Source organism: Papio anubis, chromosome 11, assembly GCF_008728515.1.
Source record: "Papio anubis isolate 15944 chromosome 11, Panubis1.0, whole genome shotgun sequence".
In the NCBI taxonomy this organism is placed as follows: Eukaryota; Metazoa; Chordata; class Mammalia; order Primates; family Cercopithecidae; genus Papio; species Papio anubis.
This window is the reverse complement of record NC_044986.1, coordinates 73,632,786-73,651,462: the sequence shown is the minus strand read 5'-3', so window position 1 is coordinate 73,651,462 and position 18,677 is coordinate 73,632,786. Positions and strand designations below refer to the sequence as shown.

Here is an 18,677-nt window from a genome sequence, read left to right as displayed (position 1 = left end):
TTACCCTTGCTTGACAAATATACTGTATGGCAAGTCATAAAGGTCTTAGAACAGGACTTGACCCATTTGAGAGATTTAAACCCCTCTTCCTGGTGACTGTAACATTCAAAGAGGGCAAAACCACAAGCCATATTTTAAAATAAGAGTGCAACCATTCTCTACAAAGAAAAAGAAAGAGGGGTGGGGGAAATGACTTTCAAAATGGAAGGTGTGGATGCAGGGAATAACACCTCCTCAGTTTAGGTTTACTATTTGGCAGTAATGCTTAGAATAAATGTGAATTCTTCTCCTACCTTGTGAGAGAAGCAGGCCAGTTCATGCTAAGTGATAAGCAAACATGTTTGCCTGTTGTAGCATCAAAGTGAGGTACAAAAACCTTCTCTTGTACTGAAATATAAATTGGCTTGAAAGGCAAAGGTGAAGCGCATTGGAAACTACGATGCTGACTTCCAACAACTTTTATAGGTTACCACTCAGTTTGGATCCCCAGGCAGTGCAGAACCTACCATACCAGCTTGAGAAGAGCTATCAATGCTGCATGCAAATTGCATTAAGATATTTCACACGGAACCTATTCTTTTATTTCATGTTTTGTCAGTTTTAATCGATTTTGGCAAATATTTTCTGTACAAGGAAAAAAACAAGAATATGATTAACCAATAGCCTGATTGCTTCCTGAATTTCTATTTGGTGGGGAGAGAAAGGCAGATGCGATTTTCAGATCCTCTCAGCTTTAAGCAGAAAATACACCCATGAGTAGCTAAATGCATTCCAATAGAGCAACATTTCGTATGCTTTTGGTGATTTCTTATTTGTGAACTGCCTTTAATGTCAAATCTGCAGCATTAGTCTTGAGTAGCTGCATTTCTTATATGGACAGATTTGGATATTTGTTCTGTCAAGAGTAAATTTAAATTCCTGTAGCCATCATGTAAACTCACTCTCGGGAAGTTCAGCAAAGGCATCCTCAGATTCTATATTAACACGTAATCGTTTCACATCTAATTTGATGAAAGCTTATCCCAGCCTCTGCCTAATGCCCAGAAATGGATGGAAATTAGAAAGCCTACATATTAGATATTTTTGCCTCTTGCAAAAACCATTTATTATACCAAATAAGCAACTAATTTAATTGATTGGCAGTGTGTGTATTTTGTCCTCCTGTATTAATCGTACCAGGGGAAAAGTGTTGGTTACATTTTTTGCTGTCGATAATTTGCTCTTCTTCCCATCTGAGAACCTGAGTGTATTCAGCCATGCCCTTTTCCTGTGGTCACCGCTTTACCTAGGGGAGAAAAATCATGTGCAACAGCCTTGGGGGACGATAAAGGCAATTTATATTTTCGCTGCTTTTTTGATGTACAACCAAACTGTTACCAACAATCACTCTGCATTTCTTTCTGGGTCAAGACTGTTAAAGTGAACTAAGACCTGTGTTAAATCCCTTCAGCTTCCTTCCAGCTGCCTTGCTGTGTGTGACCTTGCCATTAATTGCCGCTCTTCCTCTCCTCCCATCCAACCACACGGTTATAGCCAAGATGTCCATCTACAAGAGAATGAGACGGGCATGTTGTTTTGATTGCGGACGTTCTGAGCGTGACTGCTCGTGCATGTCAGGCCGTGTGCGTGGTAACGTGGACACCCTTGAGAGAGCCTTCCCACTTTCTTCTGTCTCTGTTAATGATTGCTCCACCAGTTTCCGTGCCTGTAAGTTTAACCTCAACACATGTAGTTCCATGTTTGTGCTGTCTGTGGTATCATCCCTGTCTTGTGCTGTGCCCTGTGGTTCTGAGTCAGTTGGGCTGATGTCTTCTTCCCAGTGTGAACTCCTGTGTGGTGACATGTTGCCCCAGCTGCCTGTGTCTCTGTGTACGTGCTGAGGAAGGCCTCCCTTCTGATTTTCTTAACTTGTGCTTCTCGTAATAGCATGCAGGACTGTGATATTACAGTCTGGTGATATCTTTCCTCTCTCTCCTTTAAATAAATGTAAATGGAAATTAAAGTGACAGCATATCACCTACTGTATTAATACAGAGATATGCGGAAGTGTACATCTTAATATTTTTGAAATGGCTGTAAATTGAATTGTATCAAAGGGAGGAAGGAAAGGGTGTAGCGAGAACAAGCCAGCTCTAGAATTAAATTGCTTTTAGTAAGCTTAGATAGTTTCTTAGATAGCTTCCAAAATATAACAGTTTTGATGCAGATGGAGATATAGATATATGTATGTATGTATTTTTTTTTCTTTTTACGGTGTCTCTCTAACCTGTGCCTCATTCCTCCCGTGCCAGATTTTGTCTTTTGTTCTGGAAAAGAGTATTGTATGTCTGTCAGCCTGCATTGGGCTAGTGGATTCCAGAGCTTTTTCTCAGAAAGATGACTATTTTGAAGGACTATTCCATTAATATATTTTATTTTTCCAATAGTATAGCCCCTGTTTAACTAAGGTATCTTGTAGCAATTGTGATTCCAAATGCCAACAAAAAATTTAAGTCAGAAACCTCTGTGATTTCCCCGAGTCCATAGCACAGGCCTCTGATGTCAGTCTTCTTTGTCATCCACAAGCTCAGAGATGTTAAAGAACCTGTCAAGGTTATGCAGCTGGTAGCTGGCAAGGTTGAGATGTGTCAGTTTCCTGAGACCTCCCTTATCCTTGCCTTCACCATGGACTTTGCTGTTTTTCTGATATGGTTCATAAGTGAAGTTCCTGAAAGCTCCAGTTTGAGACCCTGGGACCGTGGGTCTTGGTCCAAGTGCCAAAGGGGCTGTGGTTCCACTGGAGGACTTGACTTGAAGTATAACTAACTTTGTTTTCATGTTTTGGTAGCATAGAAGGTAGGAAATGCTTCTCGTTTCTGCACTTCCTTCCTTCCTCTTTAAAGCACCCAACACATTTATTGCTAACCTCTTGCTCCCTGTCCTCTCGCCTTCCAAGTGCTCAGAGCTGGTTGAGCTACACTTTCCCCAGCAGGGGTAGGTGTACACTGACAACAAGAGGAAGAAGATCACTGAGCTCTTAAGCATTTATTCCCATGGAAAATGAACTGGCTTGACTCCCCTGTGCCGGTGTTGAGGCTGGTCCCAGCGGAGTGCGGCTGTGTTGCAGGGATCCATGAGGCCTCTGGGGCTCAAGGAACCGGGACTTCACTGTGTGCCATGCCAGGTGCTTATGTTTGGGCCCGAAGTTCAAGTGCAAAGCATGATCTGTGCATCGAGCCGTATTGGAGGCATTTGGAAACCTTTCATCTAGGACCAGAGAGTCATCCTCTCTGATTCACGATTTCCTGCTGCTCCAGAGCAGTGCCAAGGGACAGGATTCACTTCAAAGTGATACCTAATGGAGGTTGCATTGAGAGGGAGTGTGGACTGCCCCATGGGCCTAAAATCTTGGAAAGATTTCTGTTAAAATCCTTAGATGCTGCCATATGAATCCTTATCACTTTATTTTCCCCTGAAGAGTTCTCTGTAGTTCCTATGCCAGTACAGAGATAAGCTAGGGCACAGCTGCACAGAGAACTTGTCTGTCTACGATGTGCGGCAAGATACCACGTTGAAAGATAGGTGCTGGGGAGGAAGAGCAGAGGAGGGCCTGAGGTGGCATGAATTGGTCACATCTCTTTGACTGATGGTGGTGAAAGTAACCACAAGCCCCGCTGGCTTACCTTTCTGCCTAATGCACGACTTCTGTTCTCAAATAATCATGAGGCTCTAAAACCTTAGCCTAGATTCAGTGGAGAAGAGAAAGGAGCCACTGTGGCTCTGAGCTAGGGCCCCTTGGTCATGTCCTGGCGCTGGCCAACAATGCCAATCACAGCAAACTCTGTGTCCCCCACGTAGACCCCATGGTGCCTAGTGTGTATAATTTCCATTATATCCAAGAGAAATCTTAATTAGAGGGATTTCTCAGCTGTGCAATTTAATCCAACCATTGATGGAGACCAGGGAGAAGAAAATCTTGGGGTGGGATTGTCCCATTCTCTAAGAAACATTCTGTGAGTGGCATGTTGTCCCTCCTGTGCCTCCAAAATCAGCCCCCACCAGGGAACACGTGGAGCTTTGGGCTGCATGTTGGAGCCTTAACTGGTACTGACAGCTCAGGGGGCGGTTTGCCTTCTCCGTTTCATCAGTCATCCTGCCGTCATCACTCCATCAAACAAAAGCAGATTTCATCCATCCCTGTGTGAGACCACTCACCTTTGACCATTAATAATAAGTTAGAAAAATCCATTCCAATTTGAGCCCCTTCTTGGGCCCACATAAGCCCTTCTTCTCCAATTAAAAAAATGTCTGTCTCTACGTGAAATTCCACTGGCAGCGCTCCAATAGCAATCCCCAGGCATCCCTCGCTGGTGGTGGAGTTGGGTGGTGCCCATTTGACAGAGCAAGTTGACTCAAGAGCAGCGGTGAGAGTGGGCTTTTCATTAAATATGAACAGATGTGAAATGTAGAGGGTTTGACAATTAGAAATGGCAGGAGAAGGGCCCTTGAATCAAAGTGAGGTCAGATGGGCGGATCAGATTACTTCTCTTACATTCTTTAGTTGTTCTGAAAATCATTTTGAATTAGTGTCAGCAGAGCCATGATGAGTTTTGCCCTTTGTCTTTTATGCTAGGGCTGTATTGTTTCCCAAGACACTCATTAAAGGTCATTATACTATTATGGAGCTTGCTTTGGTCGCAGTTTCCCAGTTGAGCCAGTGTGCTTTGGAGACTGCCTAATTCATTTCTCTCTTGCCTTTCGTCTCCCTCTTTACTCTATTTTTTTTCTTATAAGGGGAAAAATTTCCGTTTTCAAGGGATGTTAAATTGAAACACAAAGTCCCATTATGTGTTTTCTGAAGTGGGAAGAGAAGTAGCTGGTTCCCAGAGGAATAGTAATATATTAAAAGTGTTCACACAGTTCTGAAAACCTGCCTTCTAACAGCAGGGGCTGCCTGCTCGGTGTACCCCTCTATGGAGGTGTGGCCCATTACCGTGGATCGGTTAAGTCACGTGCTATTATGATAGTTGTCTTCTGTGGAACTCAGGAGCAGATGGAAGGCCAGACTGTATTGACCAAAAGACCTTCAGAGGGGAAGGACTAGTTAAGGAAAGACAAAAATCAAAATAAAAGGTGTCAGAAAAGTAAGGTAAATTGTGACCGATAAGGATTCATCACAAAAGGATTTTATTTCTGGCAAGACTGAAATGTTCAATATGGTAGGCTAGAATCAGTGCATACAGTGTCATTTTATGATCATCTTGGTTTTGTTTCCACTTCAGATGGTCCTGGGCAAGAGTCCCAGCTCTCTCAAAAGACATCAGGATGGTGTGGGCCTTGGCTTTTTCATAAGTGGCTGTGTTCTGGTACTATTAAATGTAAAAAATGAATGTCTAGCAACATACACATGCACATAAATACAGAAGTAGATTCCAATCAGTATGATTTCTTCCCACTATAATTTTGTAAAATGGACCTTTCTCTCTCTTTAGAAGTTTATTCTTGTTATTTCAGTCTTGCCTGCTATCTGATTGCGAAGTGTAATAGAAAGGGACAATTAAAATTATGATGCAGTGGCAACGCAGGACCATATTGATTCAGACCTGCTGAGACCTGCCTGACATGATTCTGGTCACAAAGCATCAGTAACTCTGGCACAAACAAATTAATCATATGGTAGAAGAGAAGCAGACCTTTAGACTTGCACTTGGAACCAGCTTTAGCTAAAGTACGTGTGTGATCACTGACACCAACCTTTCAATTTACTAATAGTTTAAACCTACACAATTACATGCATCCTTTTGCAAACTACTGTAGCTAATTTTAAATTATACATGACTTTTATTTCGGGTACAAATATAATACAAGAAGGCATTCAACTCTGATGGTTAAGCTGAGAGAAGTCCAATATGGTCAGGTTGAAGGGAGACATACCAAAATCAGTTTAGTGTAATCTCGAGTCTTATCAGATAATAAACAAAAATCAGCTTATCCCAAGTAGCCTTTCGTTTGTACAGGCAGAGAATTAACATTGTCAATAGAACTAAAGTCACTGGAGTGAACTAATGGCATTTTGAAGTACATAAAATCAGATACAAGGGCAAGGGGTGGAAACAGCTCTAGGAAAATGTCTACAATAGGACACACCCTATCCTGACAGTCTCCAACGCCTGTTAAAGGAGAGTTAATTTAATAAGCTACATTTAAAAATCAGCAGCCTATAATTATCTCATTCATTTTATGTGCAGTTTTGGGCGACTTCCTCAAATTCCCCAATCCTAAATTCTATTTGCTTATTTTACTTCTGGGCCCTAAAAGCAATGACTCCCCTCTTTGCACTACCACTACCAGTGAGAAAAAGACAAAAAAAGGAGAGCCAAGGATAATAAGCACAAATCAATGTGATCATAGTTTTTCATGTATTCTTTTTAAAGCCCGTTCGTCTGAGTCTCCATTTTCTTCCATCTTCCCGTGCTTGCCATGCTCATGTGAGCGCGCTCCCTCTCTCTGTCAATATCCATCACACCTGTGCACACCAAGCACTACCAGAGCCTTTGGGTTCTCCCCTGGCTCTTTAGTTACCCTGGCCCATGCGTCCTGATTTGACCCTTTGTACTTCACTGCAGGAAGTAAAAACAAAGTGGCAGATCGGCCTAGGCAGCCATTGGGTTGTCGCCTGTGACTAAGACCTAGTGATGGACCTGGAAGGGGCTTCTTAGGATACTCTTGTTGGTAGCAGGCGAGGCTACCGAAGCCACTGCCTTTTGCTTGATTTTGTGATAGCCACACTGAGCCATAGGTTGACTGGACGTATACCTTACTCTGGGCCTTAGCTCACTCTGTGCAGTGGGCAGCTTCTTAAATCAGCATTGTAAGGCAGAAATCCTGCTCTGGTAAAATTGCCTTTGAGAAGGATCCTTTACATCGCTCGTCTGTTCAAAAGCTCTCAACGCACTGGGTTCTCCACCAGAATAAATAGCTGGTTGTTTCAGTTGAGTGTCAGGTAAAGTCACTGGCTTGTATTTGGGGACCTTGTTGTGCTTCCACCACCTTCAAAACAAGAGTGTGATTGAATTCCTGAAGATGAATACACTATGAAGATGTACTGCAGGTAGATGAAAAGAGACAGGAACAGTAGGCAAAAGGCAGCCAACTTCTCAAAAGAAATTCTTTGAAACAGGATTGGGAAACAAGAAGTAGAAAGGTCAGAATGAGGGGAGCTGACAGGGTCCTTTGTGTATACCCCATCATGGGACACCTCTCTTCCCAGGGACACTGTGCTGTAATAAATGACTCGGCTCTTTAAGGACAAACTAGAAAAGACGTTGGCATGCCTCACATAAGCCCAGAAGAGGCCCTTATGCAAGGTGACATAGAAATTATGTTTGCTTTTTTATTTCAGGACAGTGGCCGGTTGTCAGGATACTCATCCTGACAGCTTCTACCACCAGGCAGTGGCTGCTTCCTCTTACCTCTATGGTGGAGGGCAGATGTGGCCAGTTAGCTCCTCATCTTCCATCCTCCTCCACTATCTCAGGCGACAGATGCCAGGGCCAGCCCGCCTTCCACTTGAGCTTTCTTGTCAAGGCTCTGCCTTGAGCCCAAATCCTGACCTTTACTGTATGAAATAAAGTACTGATGAACAAGCAGAGGTTTGAATTAGAGCAGGCTTGGAGCAAATGTCAAGTCCATCTCTGCCTCCTTCCTCCACCTGCACCAGGAGCCTCGGTTAGACCCAGTCTGGAGTTTGCAGCGCCTTAGGCTTTATGGGTCTGGGGAGACATAACTTATTAACAAAGAGTTATTAAATTTTTATCAATTTTACAACACAATGTAAATGCCTCCTATGAATCTACATTGTATTCATTATCATTTAAAACGTTAATTAAGTCGAAGTTGCATTTAATTTCTCTCTAAATGGGCCTCTGGGAAGAGGCTTTTAGAAACATCTGTGGGAGCGTGCGGCTCACAGAGCTGGGGAATCCCCCAGCCCGCATTCAGGCTCGCCCCCTGAGTTGATTGCTGTCACGTGTCTGTGGCTAATTTGTTGTGATGTGATTGGGCATTGTCTCAAATTAGTATCAGACCAATAATGGTGTGAAGTCACTCGAGAGAGGCTTGTGGGGCAGTGGCACAGGCTTCACTGCATCCTGCCTTCCTTCCCCATCCGGGCAGAAATGGACAGTGGGTCTGCAGCACCTCTGGTCTCCGTCATGCCTTGGGATTCTCCTTCTCATATGGTGCCCATCATTTCAGTTGGATACTTTCTTCATCGGAGATGGATGCTTGTCATCTGGCCCAGCACATTTAGGACATTTGCCAGCATGCTCTTCGGAATGATCTTAACATTTGGGATCTTTGACTCCCAGTGAAGCCTAGAAGCTGCAAGCACAGAGCAGCCAAAAATGGAAACCAGAATGGAGTGGAGGTAGAAATTATAAGCAGGTCATGCTCATTGGTGAGGAGAGACAGAAGGAGGCATACTACCAACATTTGCTGAAAAATTGCGTTTCTCTTTTGAGGCTAGGATCATGTTTTAGTCTTATCTGAGCGTGGGGTCACTCCCCAAAGAGATCTATATTCTATGTATACTGCATCACCAAGGGAGTGAGGTTTGTTGACACAGCAGTACTAAGAAATGGCTAGTTGGTTAACTTGGATTCATGTTACAACTAGACTTAGTGTAGTCTCTACTCTTACTGTGTGCAAGCAACTCTGAGAACACAGGGAGGATATGTGTATGTGTTGTTATTGTTGTTACATGTAACACTTATATAGCATTTGCTGCGTTACTGGCACTACTCTGCCTATTACTACAAATATTAATTAATTTAACCCTTATTATGAGGTAACTGTTGTTTGCAGTCGAGGTAACTGTAACCTGAGACATCTGCAATGTGCCCCATTTACAGACTAAGGCACAAGGGTCTCATAGCCAGTGAGTCTGGCCACGGGTCTCATAGCCTTATGTCACAGTCTCATGACTTGCCAAGGGTCTCATAGCCAGTGACTGGTGGAGCTGGGATTTCAACACAGGCCATGTGGCTCCACAGTGTGTGGAGTTGGTTGAGTTGCTCAGTTACTCTTGCAGTTGAATGTGATGGATAAGTCACTTAATCTCCAAGGGAGGAGATAAAAGTGAGGATTCCGGTAACGAAAACTCAAGATAACGTAGGGAGTCCTGGGGGACCTCCTGCACAGCAGCTGGTCACCCAATTTGGCTGAAGTTTAAGACTTAGCATGCAGGGAGTGGACCCCCCTGAAGGGTAAAATGGGGCTCCATTCCTGGCAGGGTCCAGGTCAAGGTTTTTGTTCTTAGTCTGTAATATGATAGAAAGTCTTTAGACAATGGGACACTATCATATTGGTGTTTGATCAGGGAAGTGACCTAACAGAGCCTTTGTTTTGGGAGGGCTGCTGTGGCTGCAGGGGAGGAAGGGACTGGCTAGGGGGCAGCTGGAAGCCCCCCTCTCAGGAGACAAACAGAGGGGAGCCTGTGGTGGGAGGGCCAGGGCCCAGCTGCTCTGAGAAGCCTTCGGAAGGAAGACTTGATCTATAGTGTACAGGACCCTGCAGCTGAAGCACATTATCCAGATACAAATCCAAGAAGTTAGAGTCTTTAAAAGACAGTTTAATTAGTGGCTCTGGAGCAGTTGAATTCCATGAGCCTAATTCTCCCCAGCTGACCCAGCAGCCATTGTGATTCCCAGCTGGGTTCACTAGTTTCCTTCTTATTGGAGGAAGATTTCCTGACCTCTGACCCAGGACTGGGAGACCCACCCGTCTGCATCCACTACCACTGGCCTTGGGGATCTACTTCTGTTTCCTTTTCCTAACCATTGTTTCTTCCTTCTTCCTCACTGTCCTCCCCAGTTCAAGTATGTCTCACATCTTGAGTGTGTTGAAGGTGACAGGCAGGCAGCTCTCACCTGCTGGTGTGAAGTATTGGCTCAGGCTGAACAGCAGACACAAAGCAAGTGGGAGCCACCAGTGGGGACACCTGGCCAGCGCTGAGGCTCTTGCTTCCAGCTGCAGGTGGTAGTTTCGGTTAGAGATCATGGGAATTCTTCTTTAAATCCCAGTGTATGGCAAGGAGACTTTTCTCCTAGGAAGTCAGCATGTCTCCTTACATCAATGGGGGAAAAAATAATAAAGCGCTTCACATCCCATTCACTGAAAATGCACTGTAGTTTTCAACCACTTAACCTTCTTGAGTGGAAATACGAAACACATTTCCTGTGAAGTACTGCCACACAGAGTCCTAAAGAAGTCAAGTGGCATTTAGAAGTACCATGGACAACTTTCTTTTCGGTTTTACTGCTTTGTGCATAAGACCTTTGTCTGTGTCCTTTCTTATGTCAGCATCTGTGGTTGTGGCATTTGTGCGCACCATTGACCTCAGAGGGTCATTAAAACTGCATGGAAAAGCACTTGAGTCCTGGGTTCCCTCATGGTGGTAGGCTGTGCATGCTGAGAATGCCAACTTCTGGAAGTGCAATGTGGCAAAATGCACCAAGCCAACCAACTGTGTGTTGTCTTTCTCTCTCTGGGGCTTTCTCCCAAACCAGCGTGTTGAATTACCTGGATAGTCAGGGGACCCTCCATCGCCACATCTGCTTACAGGGGTTCTGCTTCCCCAGCTGACCTTTTTCCCAAAGGGAATCTAAATGGACAGAGCTAAATCCAGCATTATCAGACCCTTGCATTTGAAATCTCAGAGGGAATTGCAGAGGCCTTTCTGTAAATAGCTAGGTAGTGCTTGCTTTGGAGGATGATTGCTACACATGCCCATAGATTTTTATTCTGAGGAGACATTCTTTTGATGTCTAGCTTAGATGAGCAGAACTAACCATAGTGGCCTTTCTTCTCTGACCCTCTCATTTGGTCATCCTCAGGAGGAGCTAGCCTCTTATATTCAAGAGAAACAGCAAGAAAAACTCCCCCAGCCTTTTCTAGTAAATCTGAAAGCTTTCATTCTAGCCCCTTCAATACAGCAAGAGGAGTCCCACCAAATGTTCCTAGAGCTGCAGAGAAAACCCTATGCAAACTGAAAGTGGAATCTTTTGAGGCAGATCTGCATTAGGGATGATCTACTGCACTGAGAGACTTATAAATGAAGTGAGAAACACTCCAACCCCAGAGCTGGCAGTGCACCAGCTGTATTGACAGTGCATAGATGGGCATCTGCACACCATAGAGCATGGGCTATCTTCTGGGAAGGGAGCTGACTGCTTGCGTTAAAATGATCTTCATTTTGGCCAATGTCAGCTTTCTGGGCTGGAGCCTGTTGGATCACACTCAGTCAAAAAAGGACCCAGGGGCTGCCTGCCTTCCCTCCAAGGTCAAAAATGTAGCATGCTGACATCCTTGGCTGGGCTTCCTATATTGGCAAGAATACTTGAGTAGGAAATGGCCTGGAGGATTCCAGTTCAGTAAATATTTGATGAGTAAAAGAATGAATAAATGAAGGGGTTCCCAACCCTTAAAGGAATTGGTGATGTGCTAGAAGCCAGATCGCCCCAGATCCATGAAGTTTCCCAAAACTTGCTAAGTAGCAGCTTACTGTATAGTATATGTATGTAAACATAAAAAAACTGGGATGCACAAGAAGATTAAGAGGGAAAAAATGTAGTAAGAAAAAACAAGGACATGACTGAAGGAACTAGAAAATGATCAACTGGTAGTTGCAATTGATATTCTTTGTGAAGGATACATGATGGGAAAGAAGATCTGGAAACAAAGTACCGGAAAATAACCACATAGGCAAAAATCCACCAATGCTTCAAATGAGGAGAGGCAGGGATACCACTATATATAGAGAATTTGCTCTAGAAAATCAAGGACTTGCGACATTCACATTGAGTTTTATTAATGTCAGCAAACCTGATTATTTTGCTGTGAGTCAGGGCGGCATAAAACCAATGCATTGGGCAGGGCTTATGAGAGGAAAGGGGCCTGTCGTAGATAGAGAGGTGTCAGCATCTGCAGGTGGGCGCATCAGCTTGCCCAAATGTAGAGAAACATTCAAGGCCTTTTATGGTGGTCAGGGTAATTGACTCTGACTCAAAATAGGCAGCTTGAATCCAACAGCAGCACCCAAATAATGACTCCTTCCACATGGAGGTATCCAAAAGCTGAATGTCTCATAGCTATTTCCCATTAAGAGCCATTATTCTGTTTGTTTTGCTCAAGCCAAGGAAGAGTTTTCTTGATCGTTCTCAAAGCTCTCTCAGGCTGCACCAAGCATTCCCTTACCTTTGAATGGTTCTGAAATGCTCTCTGCATTTTGTCAAGGTTGATCTGGCCATTTCTTCAGTGCAGATGAGTAAATTTCCACATATGGTCTGTAACATATCCAACGGAGAGAACACATCCAGCAGGGATGCTTCAAAACCAAAGCCCTAAACAGGTGTTACTAACAAGGCAGGCACAGTGACCTGCAGAGAAGAGAGATGCTAGGTGAAAATAAAAGCTGCAACTATGCTAGGAATGAAGACAGGGAGGAAGGGGCTCAGGTCATGTCACAGGGTCTGGAAGTTAGGGCATGAATGTGACATTTGCAAGGGGCTGGTTGCTGGAAACACTGCTCCTTCATAAATATCTTCTATTAAGATGAAGATGGGAAACAGACAGACATCTCCTGTCTTTCCTCCTCTGTATGTTAGGGGATTCTGAAGCCATCCCCTCACTGTGCAGTGAACTAAGAGATCTTGTTGGCAATTATAGCCTGAAATTCTAGGAAACGTCAGAGCAGGCAGATACAAGGATGAGATCTGTGAGTTTTCTGGAAACTTTGGAAGTCCTGGTGAAGTCATGCTTTGACATGTTCACTGAGTGGATGCTCATGGCTATAATAAGAGTAATGTCTTATGTGTGTTTGAGTCTTTGCACTTCTCAAGGCACCAACATCATCTCATTTCATCTAGGCATCCCCAGCATAGACATCATGTCCTACTACCATGTGACTTTGAGTAAGTCCCAGAACTTCAATATTTTTTAGCTTCGCCATCTACAAACTGGAGATAATAAGGACCTATCTCACAGAGTGGTTGCATGAATTCAGTGAGTGAATATATATAAAGATTGCCTGGCATATGTTGAATTATTGCTATCATCCTTCATTAACATATGAAATTAACAAAGAAACAGAGATGAACTTGACCAAGACTACACAGTGGATGAGTAGATTGCTAGATCAGAAGCCTGCCATCTCCCACAGTATTGATGGAAATAATAATGATAAGCCACTTTAACCATAACTAGTGCGTTTTTTTTTCAAATGACTGACTGTCATCAAGCTAGCCTTATGATAGGCCATATCAGCTACAGGCAGAGAAGCCCACAGATAGTGACTGAGAGTTGAACAGCTTAGTATAACAGACTATAAAATTTAAATGGAGTCAATTTGTTTAATTTCTAGATCATGGAATAATTGTCCCAACAGAAATAAGCCAACAAAAATACCAGTAGATAGCTGTTATCTCCCCAGAACATCGGTTTCCATCTTGACTACCCAGCAGGCCTTGCAAAATTTGCGTGTAAAATGAAGAAATTGGAAGATCATATTTCTAAGTTTCCTTTAAACTCTGAGACTCTGATTATCTTCCTTCTTCTAATCGAAAAAGGCTAAAAGTCCTTTTTGTTTCAACCCTTACTGTTATAAATCCTTCTAAAATGCTGGTGTCTATTACCCAACACTGTGGTAGGTCCTGTGAGGAAGAATGATGTGTATAGACACCTCGTAGTATATAAGTGTTATTGTTCTGTGAGTTTGCAGCTTCTAGGGCAGGAACTGGGCACACAGGAACACACAGAAAGAGCCCAGAAGACTCCTACAGGTCTCTACTTTATTGTCAGCTTGTTTTCTTCCAAGGTGTCTTTTATTTTTCCTCAAGGAAAGCTCAGAAAAAGGCCCTCTCCCCAACCCAGGGTCCTAGTATAATCTATGCTCCAGTGATTTGGAGGTTATCAATAATCAGAACGTTGTCAGCCACTGAAGCTCTCCCAGACCAGTTCATATGCAGTGTCTCTACAAATGGCCCCAGCCCTCCCGTAATGAATGCTAACTGTTGACCTCCCCAAAGAGCCTCCTCGTCATGTTTGTTACACCTTGTTTTGTTATTGCCAGGTCTCCAGGAATGAACTTGTGTAGCAGGAAGCATATAGGGCCAAACCGGGACACCATCTTCAGGCAAAAGAGGCTTCCTAGTTAGAATAGTACAGATTTGATGGATGAAAACAAATGTGTGTCTTAGATTTCAGCCCAGCTGTTAGAATCCCTAGGTCCTGGGATCTTTAGAAAACTGTGACTTCAGGTCTCATCATTCCTCATCCCCCTGAAACCCCTTCTTTATGGCTTGTCCATCCCTAAAATAGGTCTGGAGATCATCAGCAAATTCAGTGTGTTTTTGGGAGAGGGAGGGAAGTTGGAACACAAAAAGAGGAGAACAGATGGGGAAAGAAGACATTCCTGTCCTTTCAAATTCTATCAAAATTTATTTTTTGGATGATGGTCTTGATCTCAACTCATCTTTTTCTGTTGTTATTGTTGTTTTTTGAGATGGGACCTCCTTTTGTCACCTAGGCTGGAGTGCAGTGGTGTGATCAGAGCTCACTGCAGCCTTGAACTTTTAGGTTCAAGCAATCCTCTCACCTCAGCCTCCCGAGTAGCCAGGACTACAGGTGTGCACCACCATGCCTGACTCTTAACCTGTCTTTGAGGTCTGGTTGGTGTTGAGACCTCACATCATCACCTTTCCTACCTTGCTTTATAGTAGTTGGACTCTGTGTCTTGTTGATTTTGTCATTAATTAGATGAGTGCTTGGAGCAAGGCCAAGACTGGGCCCAAGTGTTTCACCCATGTCTTACCACTATCCCTTTCTTTGAGTAGACCTGATGTGTGGACAGGTCTAGGGACGGGTGGAATGAGTATCAAAACGAACATTGAAAATTCTGGGTTTTACACTGTGCCACTCTCTTCCCTCCTACCGATGGCCAAGTCCTCTGATTTGGCCTCCATATTACATTTCGAACTTTTTCTCACCATTGCCAGTGGCACTGCCAAGCTCACATGCTCGTTTCTTCTTCAGCTAGTCTGCCATTGTTGCCTTTCAACCTTTCAGTTAGTTCCCCTTGCCACCAAACCACCACCAACTTTAGTATTCTAAAGCACAGACTTTATCATGTTATCCCATTTTAAAGGGAGAGGAGACCTTTTGATGGTTCCTTGTTTTTTAAGAGGATAATTTCCAACTTTCTGCTATTAAAATGGTATTCAAAGCCCTTTGCAATTTGGCCTCAACCAGTTTCCCTAGTTCTGTTCTCCACATAAGCATCCATCATCTAACAATTCTCTAGAAGTGTCTTATTTGTGTTACTTAACACATTTCTGGAACCTTTTCCTGAGACTGTGATTATTTTCCTCTCCTCTTCTAGCAGATTGAAACTTACCCATCCTTCAAAGCAGAGGTCAGCACACTGTCCCATGGGCCCAGTCTGGCCTACCACCCATTGTAGTAAGTAAAGTTTCCTTGTAACATAGTAACATCCGTTCATTTGCTCAGCGTCCCTGGCTGCTTTCAGGCTACAACTGCAAAGTCGAGTAATTGTAACAAAGAGGGTATGGCCCAGAAAGCTCAAAATATTTATTATCTGGCCTTCTAGGGAAAAAGTTGGCCAACCTCTGCTGTGAAGGTACTGCCGTCTCTGTGAAGCCTTCTTGACTAGCTCACCCTGACCCCGAATTAGAAAAAGTGAATCTCTTTTCTGTAAGCCTGTAACATTTCATATAAACCCCATTTAGAGCAGTTTTTATGTTGAGGTTTTTGTAGAAGTCGACAATAGCAACAAACACCACATCTCATTGGTCTTTGAATTCTTAGTATATTGCACACAGTAACCAAGGCACACAGTGAGAATTCAACAAATTGCTGATTAACATGTAAACTCTGTTGAGAATATGTTTCCAGAGTTTATTAAGCATGTATCGCAAAAGAAAAGGTATTTCATGAGAACTTGAACCAGAGGCCAAAAAAAAAAAAAAAAAAAAAAAAAAAAAAGTCTCAAGGCTAGAGATCTTCCTTTCTTCCTTCTTGTTCCTTTATACCTTCTTGAACAGAATCTTTGTTTCTGAACAGCCTACAGCCAATTCCCTTGACTGCTGGACAACTCTTGAGTAGTTTGATCTTGAATTGATCACTGCTTCTTCTGAAGGTAACACATTTCTTCCATTGTTTCTGCTGACAGCACACGGTGGGCTCCGTAGTGGATCTGGGGGTGCTGATGTTTTCTCCTTCCATATGTCATTGGGTATTTGAGTCGGGGTAGGAAGCCATGGCAAACCCATTGCTTCTGTTCATCCATGTTTGATTCCTCATTGATTTGAATTTATCCCAAATAAATTTGGATATTTAAGGTTCTTAAGGCAGGGCGTGCACCTTTAATCGTTCAGACCCTAGCCAGTGGCCTAGACCTCATCTCACTGGACTAATACACAAGCTAACACTAGGAGTTATATCTAGGCAGGGTAAGCCCCCAGTTCAAATCTTGACAGCCCTGAACCCCACCAGATTCCCCTTCACCCTTCGCATCTGTCCAGAATTGCTCCTGGAAACCCTGTCTCTCCAGAGCACGTGGTAGCCAGCTGAGGTGGGAGATGGGGTGCCCGTGGCCTGTGCCTGAGACCCTCCTAGTCCAGTTCCCTGTCTGGATAACTGGAGACACTTCAGGCTCAAAGCAAGCATTGTGACATTTGGTTCTCTTCACACATGTGCCTTAGACAGATGGAAGAACTGAATGTAAAGAGATTCTACAGAGTGTATTGGAAATAACAAAATTGTGTATGTGTGTTTTTAAAGGATACCCTTTTGGTTGCCGCATAAGTTATTTTTGTTGTTGTTGTTGTTAGAGATTAAATCTCGATAACTTTTTGGAGTTAGAATGGTGGGCTTCCCGTCAGCTGAATGGGCTACACACTCGTCTTCTTTTTATAGCCATCCAAGAATGCCACTGCCTTCCTCACATCCCCTGCTATGTTATCAGCATGGTAGTTTTGCTTGAGATCAAATCAGGGCAACACAGGAACTGTCATTTTTCATTTACTGGGGTCCTTTGATCCCATTTGAGGTTTATTTGTTTCAAGTGAAAAATACAATCCCTATTGCATGCATCTATTCTTTAGAGTACTTTTTTATTTTATTTTTTTATGTTAGAGATCAAATCAGAGTTGTAAGTAGTATGGTCATTAGTTATCACCACTAGATTTCATAGGCTACACTTTATTTCTGTTCTTACAAAATCACCAGCCTTCTCTGTTGCATAATGATCACTTCCAGTGAAGACACAATATGCCTTTCTTGGGTACTTGGGTGTTAATTTATTTCACAGTTTCCTTTGTAGATACAATCAGAGTCACCTATCACATTCCTGTTTCTGCTTTTTATTGTGTTCCTTTGCTATTGCGTTTGTGTGATCTTTTTCTGAAAAATGACAGGTAGTGTTTCTCTGCTCACTGTATCAGTGACATATTTTCCACGACTTCTCTATTGCTATTTTAAAAATATAACATTTTATAGATGTAATCTTAGTTGTTTGTAACTTAGGTTTTGTTATATGAGCAAATTTCCTAAATGACATGTTGGTTTAGGTACATTTTTTAAAGAAAGGGAAAAATATTTCCTGCAGAATAGTTTCTTCTAAATTGTAAGTGAAGGAAAAGCTCTGTTAGTAAGATTATAATGCATTTTTCTGATTTCTTAGTACATCGAAATGCATGAACATTATTTTTATGTAAGTGATTAAGTTGCAGTTTTTAATAACATGTTGTTAGAGCAAAAAGAGCTATCCCTTTTGATTTATTTGTGTATTTACTGGGTGACTTACAGTGCTTTACATATTAGAATTGGTTTGTCAACAATTAACATTCTAGGTTTTTATATAACCCATACTTCAGGTAATAGAGGATTATTAAACTGCAACCAGTGTGTTAGAAATCTGCCTACTGGTAATAAAATTCTTATGTATAACAGCAGCTGAGAAATACTGCTGTATATTTATGCATAGATTGCAAGATAGATGGCCTGCAAACCGCAGAGGGGCCTGACATGCAGGTCCACCAGCAGGTGGCGCTGCTTTTCTAGAAATAAACCCTCTACCTGGCTTCTAGGTACTCTCCTCCTCCTCATTTTCTGCCTTTTCTCTTGCAGATTGTCTCCTTTATTTCTCTAAAATAAATATCTAAAACTGTTGTTGCTGTTGTTTGAAGAGATATACTGCCAGTAGGACAATGCCCCTCAATTGCTAAGGTTTATTTGAAATCCAGCTTGCCTGATGCAGTGCTTACTTGAAACAAGTCCCGGTTAAATACATGTTACTGTTTGTAAAAGGTGACTACACAATGCTGGATTCAGCACTGAGATCGGATTACCTGTGCTGTCTGATTATTGTTATGTGGCAAGTCCTCATTTTAATCTAATATCTATTTACACAAATTAATCCCATAGGCTTCTATTCACCTCAGGATAATGAGGGGCATTTTTATTAAAGTGACTGATTGATATACTGAATTAATGTTTTATATAAAAAAAATCACCTTAGTATGATGTTCTTTCATCACGGTTACTCTAGAATCCAGGTTGGGTACAGTGGCTCATGTCTGTAACCCCAGAACTTTGGGAAGCTGAGGCAAGTGGATCACTTG

At 42.8% G+C, this 18,677-nt stretch overlaps 1 protein-coding gene across 47 annotated transcripts in view; it reads left to right on the top strand.

The window, feature by feature from the left end:
• The window catches only part of KCNMA1 (potassium calcium-activated channel subfamily M alpha 1), a 766,524-nt gene that overhangs the window by 632,398 nt on the left and 115,449 nt on the right, over positions 1 to 18,677 (top strand). For 14 of the 47 annotated variants that reach the window (XM_021943995.2, XM_017962870.3, XM_017962886.2 and 11 more), the window contains one exon: positions 1,534 to 1,707. The exons of the other annotated variants lie outside the window; for them this stretch is intronic. In XM_021943995.2, the coding sequence (XP_021799687.1) occupies positions 1,534 to 1,707 (174 nt within the window). The remainder of the gene's footprint in view (positions 1 to 1,533; positions 1,708 to 18,677) is intronic. 47 annotated transcript variants of the gene reach the window in all.